At 36.8% G+C, this 12,975-nt stretch overlaps 1 protein-coding gene across 1 annotated transcript in view; it reads right to left on the reverse strand.

Annotated features, from left to right (window-relative positions):
- Positions 1-3,222: 3,222 nt before the first annotated feature.
- TRIM23 (tripartite motif containing 23) overlaps positions 3,223-12,975 on the reverse strand; it is a 21,757-nt gene continuing 12,004 nt past the window's right edge. Inside the window, exons 5-10 of the mRNA XM_010287350.1 lie at positions 12,447-12,662; positions 11,269-11,403; positions 5,542-5,671; positions 5,314-5,424; positions 3,755-3,879; positions 3,223-3,402 (exon numbers count right to left, since the gene is read on the reverse strand). Coding sequence (XP_010285652.1) covers positions 3,223-3,402; positions 3,755-3,879; positions 5,314-5,424; positions 5,542-5,671; positions 11,269-11,403; positions 12,447-12,662 — 897 coding nt within the window. The remainder of the gene's footprint in view (positions 3,403-3,754; positions 3,880-5,313; positions 5,425-5,541; positions 5,672-11,268; positions 11,404-12,446; positions 12,663-12,975) is intronic.

Consider the following 12,975-nt stretch of genomic DNA (forward strand, 5'->3'; position numbering starts at 1 on the left):
CCAACCTTAATGATTCTGTGACTCCATGATTCTATGTCAGGTTTCATGAAATGAGTTGTGATGCGTGCTAATCAAACTCAGTTCCTCAAAAGCTGCTACCACTAGGAAGCTTATCTTCAGTCAGATGAATAGATACCTTCAGGGATTAACAAGAAAAATTCTCCAGTGAGTTAAATGTAGCACACCTCTATCCTGAAATGACCTTAACAAAAAAGAAGGCAAGTTGATTAGAATTAATTCTTAAAGTTTTAGACACTTTCAATGAAAAGAACTCATTTTCTGGGCAACTCAAGTTGTTGCAGCCTATGAATTGTTTCCACTAACAGAGCCTTTTCTTTCAAGAAAACTTTACAGAACACCCACACCGACTCCAACAGTTCAGCATAAGAACTGTATCAGGATAAAACCCTCATGTACCACATAGTCCACAATATATTTGAAGGAAGAATACAGTAAGACCATATCAAGTGATACATTATTTTTCATTTAGCCTAGACATACAATTTTTCATCTGAGAATCTTTAGTTAAAGCCACAACACAGTCACTGGATATTGTATTTACTCGATTTCACAATTAAGTCAAAATCCTATGTAAAACTTACTCAGTCTTTTCAAATAATCCTTATAGTTAGTAATGCTTGAATGAGTTCTAATTGAGGAAATACTCCAATTACATATTGCATAAGTCAGTATGCTAAAAACTAAAGTTCAGTAAAACTGGTGAAACAAGCTTAAATTTATAACTGAAGCAAATTTATATTTAGTATTAAGTTATAACACAAATAAACCTCTTAGTGTACCTGTTTACACTGAAGAGTTCACAGAGAAATGCAACACTTTCACAGTTACTTCAAGTCATCTTAAATAACTTCCATTTAAAAACACTTTTATGGTAGCATTCCATATGTCACAATTAATTCTTTGTTCTTCAGAAATATGCAGGAATGAGAATTTTTACTCTGCCCTCAAATGTAATGTTACAAAAAATTCAAACTGGTCACCTTGAACATTTTATAGTAGAAGCATGCTGAGAGGCATGTTGAACTGAAGGAGAAGCCAGCTAAAATAAGGTTACAGAATCATAATTTTTCTAAAGAATGCATGTCTTCTCTGTTAAAAATATTCCAGGAAAAGGTGTCTACCATGCTTAGCAGAACTTGTTCATATTTTTTAAAAAGAGCTATGAAGGGACAGTCAGCCATAACTAGGTTTGGGACTGCTCTGCAGTATGGGCTAAGCAGATGCTCAAGACAGAGCAGCCAGCTGTCCACTAAGCAAGAGTTATAGGCTGTGAAGGATGAACAATTTTTAGTCCAGTAGGTGCAAGAAAATACCTTTTACTCTATTGTAAGCTATTTCCAAATTTATCAGGTTGCCTGAAGAAAGAGTAAATATCCCATCTCAGTACCTATGTACATATGCAGGCATTGAAGCCCATTTCACAAACATCTAACTACTTTAAAGCTTAGTGTTCTTTCAGCTACTATTCAAGTCACTGGGCTTGCTGAATCTGAAGCTGCATTTAACACCATTTACGGGAAATTTAAATAACACGAGAAAACTACAAATAAGTGTCACTATGAGGAAGTAGTTACCTTAACTGCTTCCTCTTAAATAAAAGTGCAAATGTACTAAATGATTTCTTTATACATTCTTGGCTTTACCCAAGGTATGTAGTAGTAAAACATCATAAAATTGGTAACACTACAATAAAAGCCATAGACACAGACATTGGGATACTTTTTCTTTGCCAGGTGAGGTAAACATGCTCTTCAGTGTGGCAAAAATATCTTCTTCTGTGAAACAACACTGCTCACTTCCACTGTCTGGTTCTCCCGATTCACCTCCACTCCAGTAAGAAAAGTGATGATTTGCAGTTTTGATCTATTGGCCATGCTCTTTGTAGCTCCTCTACTGACATGAAGAGGTCCATGGCAAGGTTTCTTCAGTTGGCAGTGGCTGTGCACTTAAAAGAGGGCAGAAGATTCTGGTGCACATACCAAACAGATAAAATAGTTAGCAGAGTTGCATGTGCAGCAAAAAAAAAATAGAGAGACATCACTAAGTCTTTGCAACCTTCTCTAAATTTAAACAGTGCTACACCCATATTTCATGGGTTTGTGAATGAGTAATTTTCGAAAAGAGGCATTAGTGATAGTTCCATGTAGAAGATACAGTAAGAATTGAAAATCTAATTATGGAAGGTTTGTATCACATTTTACCACCTGCTCTTCTAAGTAAGAGTTATAATTAGTGTACACTGCTTTTACATTGTGTTATTTAATATTTTAAGGCCACTACCTTAATCTGGAAGCATGACTTCTACGTAAGAGTACATTGAACAAGATTGACATTACACTACACTACTTTTTTAAAAAGTCTTTTTTTTTTTTAAACTTCATTGGACTTCTTGAGGAGTAAGCCTAGTATCTAAAGGCAGATTATGTCCTCAAGCATGCACAAAACACTTTCACCTCAATATCACTATAGACTGTCCATAAAGAATTTAGCATGTGTACAATTAACAAAAAAACCCAACTAAGCCCTCCCTCCCAACTAGAAAATGACTAGCTAAACAATGACACAGCCCCCTAGCCCTACAACACTGTTACCCATTCTTAGTTTTCTTTGCCCAGTTATGCTGCCTTCCGGTAACAAACAGGGAAGCTAATAAATAATGGGGGAAACATTTTCTTTTTGTGGTGTATTTGCATGTAATTTTCAATGCCACCTTTAGATGAATGCATTCTTTAGATATTAAAGAGTAGCACCCTTTATTTCTGACTAACAGACAGAGCTGCCTATTCTAATAACTTGAGATGGATTTTGGGATAGTTTCCTGGGAAAGCATTTCTAAAGCACTCAAAATTTTTCTGACACAAATTAACTAACTGTAACCTTGTTAAAATTATTAGATGAACTCCAATACATGTTTTATGAGGGAGGAATTTTAAATTGTAACAACGTAATTTCACCAAAAAGAATTTCAAGGCAACCTTGCAACTAGCCCCTTCCATTACTTATATCAAGTTTCAAAAACACTGTAACAGCACAAGTTTACTGAACAAATTATCCAATCTAGGATAAAGGCTCCTATTTTTGTCTAACCACCAAGTTAAATAAAGTCCCCTCTTCAGACAGCAGACCTGGATTCAACATCCTATAATCGTGCAAACAAAACAAAACAGTAAACTACAACCTTAGATTGCAGCTGCTGTGAAATTAAGCCACATCCAGGACACCAGCAGCCACTAACTGCCTCGAAAGCCAGTCCAATCCTTCATAAAGTCCTGTACCACTTCGGGCATCACAACCCTGAATATACCAGCTACGGCCACAGCAGAGTTTGTGGAGACTCAGCAGTTCAGTGATTTCTTCCACTGAAAGTGCACCTGCTACATCCTGCAACAGAATCAGATACAAAGACACAATTATTCTTCTGTATAATGTTTGAAGCACTTTATTTTTAACCAATGGGTTAGACTGAAGCTACAGATCACATAAAAGCTTTACAGACACAAAAGCCAAATAAAACTGTTACGCATTTACTACTTGTAACCATAAAACAAAAACTTGCTGAATCTACTAAGTACTCTAGCATCACTTAATTTATCAGCATTAAACATCAGGAAAACACCTACATTTTTTGCTTCCCACATTACCATTCCCGATCCATAGCAGAGGGTTCAGAAAGTTGGAATTTGATACACAAACTGAGGAAAAGAGTAACAGAGTGAAAAAAAATCACAAGTACCTGTTTATTAGCAAAGATCAAGAGCAAGGCATCCCGCAATTCCTTCTCTGTTAATAGTTTTGCAAGTTCACTGTGTGCTTCACTGACCCTGTCTCTGTGACTGCTGTCAATGACAAACACCACCGCTATGAAAGAAAGAGAGAAATGTTTTACACACATTCAAATATAAACTCTGTAAAATTAGCTTTCAACTTACACAATTCTTTTTTTCTAGCTGTCTTCTACGTGAAGTTTCTCAGCAGTGCGCAACTTCAATTTCAAATCCAGGAGAACTGAGAAATGCCTTACATACCACTATACTTTTGACAAAAATCTAGAATTCATCCTAAAACAGGGAAAAAAAGAGTCTGAAGTTTCCTGCCTAGTCTAACATAAAGGTTGTGATATTTTAACTGCTTAGGCCTAAAGCCAGATTTATTATGTATGGGTTGAGTATCTCAGTGTAAACCATTTCTTGATCCATGTATACCCAATCAACTCCCACATGACTGTTCCAGTTTCCCTTAACTGGCTGTAAAATCTACAGGTTCAGCCAAATCGGCACAGCTTCCTTCAGCTACTGACTACACAATCCAGAGAAGATTGCCATGGGCCCGACACAGCAGCAGTAGATTTTACTATCCACTACAGACAGTAACCAAGATGCCAGAAAAACTGGAGTCAGGGAAGCAGAGCTAGAGGACAGAATTTAAACTCATGTTTTTTGCAAAGAAAAAACCCCCAACACCAAAACTAAACAAAACTTACTGGAGGTACGGACCAGGTTAACTGCTTAGACTTTCTTTCCAACATACAATTCTTCAAGATATACATGATTCCATGCCACTGGTGTTTACATGGTAAGTTTTAAAAGGACAACAGAAATCCCGAAATACAGTTTTTAAAAGTTTGAAAAGATGAACAATTTAGAATGTTAAAGTTTGCAGTGAAGGCTGAAATAATGCACAAAGTGGAGCACATAAACTTATGTTTGTCGTTCCTAAGTATTTCAGATAATCATGAATGAATTAAAGAAGAGGAACCCCTTTCTAAATTGCAAAACAAATGTAGAGGATTTACAGAAGGACAGCATGAATTTCTAAGTCGGCACCATTTCAGAATCAGTAATCTAGTCTATGATCAGATATTACACTGCAATACCAAGTCAGAAGTTACAGAACTCTGTAGAATTTTTTTAAGTTGCCAGCTAAAGGCTCCTAAAGACTGAGTATTTTCATTTCAAGTGCTATTTAAATTTCATACCTGGCAAGTACTACTTCTTGCTATCAAAACTTTGGAATGCTGCACCTTGTCTAGCTGTCAGCTAGAGCCAGTTTAACAGAGATTCTAATTTTGTTTGGCTCCATGAACTGCCTGATGGATTTATGGAGAATGCCTTTATCATCCAGCAGACACTGTGACCAACTGAATTGAAATTCCTTAGCTCATTAATTTAGCAACTGTACTTTGATTAGATGAAGAATTTCCTACAGTTATAAATTATTCTTATTAATAATCTTTTTGGCTCTGAAATACAAGCTAGAAGACAAAATACAGTTCAAAAGTTGTATTAGTCTCACCTTGTGTATTGAGATAATAATGTTTCCACAAGGGCCTCAATTTGTGCTTTCCTCCTACATCCCAAATAGTAAATTTCAAATTCTTGTATTCTACTGTTTCAACATTAAAACCTAGAATAAAAATATTAATGTTTTATAGCCTTGTTCTGTATGAATATAAAATAATCAAATTCTACATGTAAGTCAAACATTCAGAAAAAGCATTACATTTAAATTGTTGCTACTAACCTATTGTTGGAATTGGCTGCATGAATTCATCTTGCTTTAACTTAAACAAAATAGTTGTTTTGCCAGCTCCATCTAATCCTAGGGTGACAACCCGAATTTCCATTTTTGGTCCAATATGTACCCTGTTGTCCTGGGAGAAACAGCATACATGAAACAAGCACAAGTTGAGAAAATTCAAAGTAGAAAACCCTTATGTTTAAGACACTTGTCACTATTTGCAAAGTGATTAAATGGAATGGACTCCAAAAATACAAGGCACAATCACCAATCACCTCCAGCAATAATATAAACCAAAATATCCAACAATCTGTGTACTGAAGCTGTAACTTCTGCCTTAGAAACGCAGCCAATCCATGCTAGTACGTCTGTACTTGATAAAATGTGAAACTCTTTCATCATGCTTGGCACGAGGAATGTTCATAGCAATTAAGTTAGAATCCTCTGACCAGAGTGCTCTCTCTGGGTTTTGTAGCTTTTCCACTATGTTTTGTCACACTGTTGATGTCCCCACCTACAAAACTATTTCCTTGCTGGAGACTCCATAGCTATGCCTCTTCACCTCAAGCCACTTCCAATCCTTTACCATATTACAACAGCAACATTATTAGCATTAAACAGTAATCTGAAATACTGAAGAAAAACAAAAAAACACCCCCAAGTCTTGCTTGGAGGCAATGAAAGAGAATCAACTTCATATTTGTTGTTTAGACCAAGCCACCATGAGTACTGAAGGAGGTAATGCTAACAATGCAATCAAATGGTATTACTAATATAAAGCAGTAAACTGTAAATTGTAAAATAAACAACATAGGCTAAGGTTACTATGTATTCCTGAAACATATTTTGAGGTACTTAGAAATACTACCTTGACAAAATACCAGAGTTTCAATCATCAGAACTATGTGGCAATGCATTTGTTTTCTTGCAAAACCCAGACAGTATTGTGCTGGGCAAGCAATACATGAAAACCTGTGTCTACCGACACACCTTTTTATTTCTTCTTGCATTAGAAATGCTATTTATTGTGTGCAAAAATGCTACAATCTCTCCTGGTACAAGACCAACATGCAGCACTGTGACTGGATGTGTAAACATCTACATCATGTCACTTGAGATACATATATATGTATATATACACACACACACAAACATAGGATCCATTATATAGCTGTGTTTGTCATCATGACATGCAACTCCATTCTCCTGTGTGTCACAGATGAAGTAGCATACTGCCAGGATAACCAATATAGATTAATTCAATTACTTTATCCTATTGCAATCTCCAAAGAGAGTAAAAATACCTTGAGAAACTGCTTTCTGAAAAAATTTAAATATGCAAATACCACAATGCAAAAGTCAGCAACATCACAATTCTAAGTGTAAAAGTCAGATGAAAAGTCCGTCTCATCTAGCGTGTTGTCTGAAACTAGGTAAAGGTGGATACATGAGAAAGTAAGGAACAGAGAAATCACATAGTGATAACCTCCCTAAATACCCATCCCTAACAGCTTGCAGCTCATGGACCTAGTGAGCCAGCAGTGCAGTTTCTGCAACTAACAAATCTTGATGTATTACTCATCTATGAATCTGTTTGTTTGCTTCTTGAAACCACAGACATTTAGGGCCCAGAATATCCTTGGCATAGAACTCCACAGGCTAACTATGTGTTGTGAAAAAAGGTATTTGAGTCTGTGAAATAAGTTGTACAAACTGAACAGTTTCAGTGCTACAGCTTTGATACTACACACGGCAGATGCTTGAAAACCAGAAGACTAACTGAGTATTTGAGATCTGGAAAATAAAACATTGAGACTTATTCGCTTTTTAATAACTTTCCTCTAAGGTCTAGACTTTTGGATTCAGAGCTAAAGTTGCCAAATTCAGTGACAACATTGCAACACAGCACGTTATCAGAAAGGGTCATCTCCTTCTGGAGAAGAAAAACCTGTGGGCAGATTCTTGACAAGCATGTCAGCAGGAAAGGTGCAGGCAAAGAGAAAGAACACAAAGAAGTATGCAAAAGGCACTGAAGAGCCTAAAAAATGCCATGCCTCCAGCACCCTTTTCACACTCAAGCTTCAGTTCAGATTTTGTCTAAAATTTCTGGGGATGAATCTCTCCAATTCTTTGTACCTGAAAGGAAGGAAAAGAGGCAGCTGCTCTGGATAGAGCTGCTAAGTTTACAGGTTTCTTGCAGCAGGCAGCACCCTGGCTATGGCCAGAGCTCGCTGACAGTGAGCCAGCCTGGCCATCCTCTCAGGGGTCCACCAGAAGTGCCAGTCTCCTCTACAGCTCCCACAGCTGGAGGACAGAGGCAGTGCTGGCCTGTGCAAATTTCAGCATCAGGGAAGTGGATGAGATTAAATGATTTTGTCAAATTCAGCCACCCTATTGCAGTTTGCCTTCTGTAAGGTTTAGAGTGAAAACAGGTTGTTCTCAGTATGTTTGTACTCTCTCAGAAGGAATCAAAATGCAATCTGTGATGGACATCAAATTTCCACTTTTTGTGTGGAAAAGTGACTTCCTGTCACTTCAGGAAGAACCTTGCAAGAAAAGCTCCTACGAGTCAGAAATAATTGACTATTGATGATCACAGCTAGAAATTGACAGATGAAAAAATATCTCTAAGTAACTATATCAGCATCTTTAATCAAAAGTGTTATTTAAAAAAATCTGGCCAGTAAAACCCCTTTGTGTCTGCATTTCTTGCAAGTGCATAACTTGATAGCTTATTTAAAAACGGGTAACCTGTGACTTTTGTTCAAGTAAACCTTAGTGTTTTCTTAAATCCCAGTACAGAAAGTGCATAAGAAAAACCCACAGAACTGTGATGTCTTGTTTTTTGTCCTTGTTAAGAAATTTGTTGACGTGACACAAGCTGTATGGAGGTTTACTTAAACATAGTGTTAAGTGCTTTCCCTCTGGTAGATTGTCTTCTTGGGTACTCTTGGTGTTGGTATGTGTTAGCAGTTTCCCATACTTGGCTTCAAAATTGACAAGTAAGTGCTCTTTATTATCTCAGGTGCTATTTTCTTAATCATTTTCCCACTCTCCAGTATGTACACACAAGTATTTAGGATGACCAACTGCTATTTCTGTATGTAACACTCCACAGCCACTGCTCTCATTTGACCAGGACAAAACAGCAATCTTTCTCTTCAAATAAGGATCACACTCCTGTATAAGGAGCCATTTCCTTGCCAACAAGCTGAAGTACATGAAGACATCTCAACCTTATTTGGTTAAAGTCCTCATAAATACATAGGTAAAGCAGGATCACTTGGAAACAATATATTAACAACGTTTGGGAAAAAGTTATTATACACTAACATACTTCTTGAAAGATTTTCAGCATCTTGTCCTGGAATTGTCCTGGAATTCTCCAAATCCTCCCTTCAGAGTTTTATATGTGGCATTTCCCTTGATAGTTTAGGAGGAGGAAACAGCACTGTCCACGTTTTTCATGTCATCAGTGAAACAAAAAATGTGGATAAAACCTACTCACTTTCAATAGTGAAAAGGACTTCTCCCTCCCCTCCTTAAATCTCCACAACCTTGACCGGATATGGGATGTTACTCTGATCTGGTACAGTTTGAAATACTTCAATTTTATAATGGATGCAGCCTTCAGCGTATGAGAGTTCCCAAGAAAGACCTTTCAGTCATATGATAACGGTTTACAGTTTTTGATCTGAAGATTTTATTTTTGTCTGAAATCTGTTGCCAGGCACAGACCTTTCAGGTACAAGAAGCCTCACTACAAGTCACAACAGTGGCAATGAGCATGACAGTATTCTAAAAAAATATTGTGTAGAAAGAGAGCTTTTAACTTTGTCAGAAGTGACAAAACATAAAAAGTAAGAACTCATGTAAGTATTTTCACCTTACTTTTTCATGGCTGCTGCTGTGTTTGTGAAAAATGACATTTGCTTTTGCAATTTGAAGTTCAGAATCTAAGCTACGGAAGATTTCATAAAACCACCAATTTGTCACAGGAGAAAAACAATAGAAGCCCTGTTTCTTTCTAAAGAAAGCCGAAATGTAGAGACACACTGGAAGATTTCGGGGTCTCCATGCCGAGATCTATTTCAGATCTCCTATTACAGCTTTGCTGGCTGCAATCATTCTCTTTCCAAATGCTCAGCAATTCACAATCAAAATCTTCTGAGTCAGATTAACAGCTCCGTAAGGCAAAACCAGCCATCAACGCTGAATACACAGAATGCAATTCATTATCTGTGAAATGTGAATGCTGCTTTTTTCACGGAACAATGGGATTTTGCAGAAGAGGTCTCCCTGACCCTACTACTCTCTTCTGAATAGGGAAGGGAGGAGCAGAAGTGAAAATGTTGCATTTATTGATCTGACAGTTATTACATGAAAATTCAAATCTACTGCAGTTACAAAACAAATTATTTGGAAGAAAATGAATTTCTGACATCAACAAGGACTGAGACAGAATGCCCACAGAAGCATCCATTTCCTTATAGTAAAAGCTTCAAGGGCAACAATTAAATCTTCAGTTTCATCTCAGCAACAATAGATCCTATTGATCTTTCACCCATTCAGAATGAAAAAAATCCATAAATCAAAGTACTACTTTTCTTTAGAGTTTCAAAACCTTCCTATGTGAAAAGTATCACAATTATCAAACTCCAAATAATTTCATCCCTTTCAAAGAATAGGTAGTATGGAAATGATATTAAAGCAATTAAAACCCTACTTAGACGATGAACTGTGTCTAAACTGTCAGTGAATACAAAGCAGCTATAAGACAAATTATCATTTAACAAATTGAAAGAAATACATTATTTTAACATTATAAACTGAAATTTATAATAGCATTATTGCATTTGAAATAAAATAACAAACATTCTGCAGAAGTTATGCTTTCCTAATGAAAAAGCCAAAAATATGTGGAAAAACAAAGAATAGATTCCTGGTCTGAGTTGAACATACAACAAATCAGGGATGTTTCCAAATAAAGGTGTTTCTAGAATTCACAAATACTATCTTACATATTTAAAAGAAAGCAGTTAAATGTTCAAACAAAGCTACTGATGTAGTCAATGTCAAACGAATGTTTCTCACACTAATTATAACAGCACAGTGGTTTTGTTGCTCAAATACCAGACGGCACTCATCATATGATAAGACAATGTGGCTTTAACTGATACTGAACTGCCTAAATTTGCTGCAACAAATACAGCATCATAATCATAGAATTGTAGAATAGTTTGGGTTGGAAGGGACTTTTAAAGGACAACTAGCCTAACCCCCCTGCAATGACCAGGGACACTCACAACTAGGTCAGGTTGCTCAGATACCCATCCAGCCTGACCTTGAAGGTTTCCAGGGATGAGGCACCTACCACCTCTGTGGGCAACTCATCACACTCATGGAGAAAAATTTCTTCCTTATATCCAGTCCAAATCTACCCTCTTTTTGTCTAAAACCACTACCCCTTGTCCTATGGCAACAGGCCCTACCAAAAAGTCTCCGTCCCCATCTTATAAGCCCTCTTTAAGGACTGAAAGGCTGCAATAAGGTCTCCCCAGAGCCTTCTCTTGTCCAACAACCTCATATACCTCAACCTCTCCCAGCCTTTCTTTACAGGAGAGGTGTCCCATCCCTCTGATCATGAACATATATTAATCCTGCTTTCTTTTAAATTACATTTGGGAATTCATAAAGTATATAACTGTACTTTCAAAAGATTAAGAATACCTTTGTAAAAGTGACAGGTATGCTAGCATCCAGCTGCACGTGATCTGCAAGTTCTGTAAACTGCTGCTGCTGTTTCTGTAATGTCTCTAGCAATCTTGTAATTTCCTGTTTGGCCAACACTACTCTGCAGTCATCCTAAACAGACAAAGAAAACAAAAGCATGCCTTTCCTTTATTAACCTACTTAAAATAACCAAACGCAATGTAAATATCATGGCTGGAAATAAAGCATTTTAAATAGAAATACTCTAGTTAAATAAACGCACATTTACAAAATTGATTTACTTAAAATTGTAATACAAATGTGAAAGCTTTGTCACTCTTCCTTAATAGATACTAAACGGATACTAAAAAGTTCTGCAGTTTTAAAAAACATTTTCTTTTATTTCTTAGTCCTGTAGGAATAAGAATATAAATGATAAGAGACAGTAATGTAATATATAAATAGTATCTATGTCATTCATATATCATTCCAGCAGCTGGAATAAAGCAGCTGCTTTGCAGCACACAGCAATACACTGAACACAAAAAGATCAATATCCACCCATTAATACATCTGACTAACCAACCAGACAGTAGCTCTAAACAAATTATTGAAAAAGTACAAAAACCGCATTAATGAAGTAATTTCTCACACTCAGTTTACGGCTTGCTACATATACTATTTACTTCTTGCTATCACTAAATTAAGTGAATAATGGACCAACCAGACACTCTCATATAGCTACTTTATTCACACATTTAGTATGTTGAACTACCCATATTACAAATGCTACTGAAAGTTATTTAGTCCTAAAACATTTTTTCCTACCAGCCTCGTATGACAACTATCTTCAAACACCTATTGCAACTTTAAAATCCTTCCCATAAATCTTGCAGGCTTTTTGCTTCAGTTTCATCTCTCCTTCCCACTAATCTCACAAACAACCAGAAATTACTCCAGACAAGATAATCATGCCACAGATTTCCAGCAACTGGAGGACTTCATGCTTTTGTACTGATTATCCTTTTCTAACACCCCCTTGTAATGAATACTTCAATCTCAGGTTATATCATTGTTATTTTAACGTTGTAAAGGAAATAAAAAGGCAGAGTACCATGTAACCTTTTCATTTGTAGCCTAAATTTAATTTGCAGTTCCACATATCTTGCCATATTACAGCTCACTTGCCAACCTACCTGTTGTAAGGTCTTTTCACAGTGAAGGCAAGCTGTTGAAACCTGTGACAAGAGGATGGTCATGTCTTCTTGCTGTTGCCTTAGCCAAATCAGCTTCTCTCTCACGTGAGCATCAACAACACTAAGAGCCATTTCCTCCTGACGACAAAGTGTTTCATGAAGGTCAGAAAAATAGGCTCGGACACATGAGCGAGCGTTCTCTGCAGTCCCTGGTACCTACAGTGTTGCAGTCAGGAGATCCAGAGGATTAAGGACACCATTTGATTCCAGAAGTACATCTTTCATTTTATTCCAGTTTTTAACTTATGTTCATATCTGCTTGGCTACATCACAGTTCAAGTCCCAGTTACACAGAAAGCCTTAGCAGCCCTAAGAGTAAGATCTCCAAGAAGTTACTCTAATAACTAAGTAGCTTATTTGTATGTATACACACTTTATTAAAAAAAGACCAGGGAAAAAAGCCTCAATAGTATCACAGCACCTTTGACAGTACTTCAATACCATACTAGCAGTTACACAGCTTTCCCTA

The sequence above is a fragment of the Phaethon lepturus genome, unplaced genomic scaffold (assembly GCF_000687285.1).
Source record: "Phaethon lepturus isolate BGI_N335 unplaced genomic scaffold, ASM68728v1 scaffold9290, whole genome shotgun sequence".
In the NCBI taxonomy this organism is placed as follows: Eukaryota; Metazoa; Chordata; class Aves; order Phaethontiformes; family Phaethontidae; genus Phaethon; species Phaethon lepturus.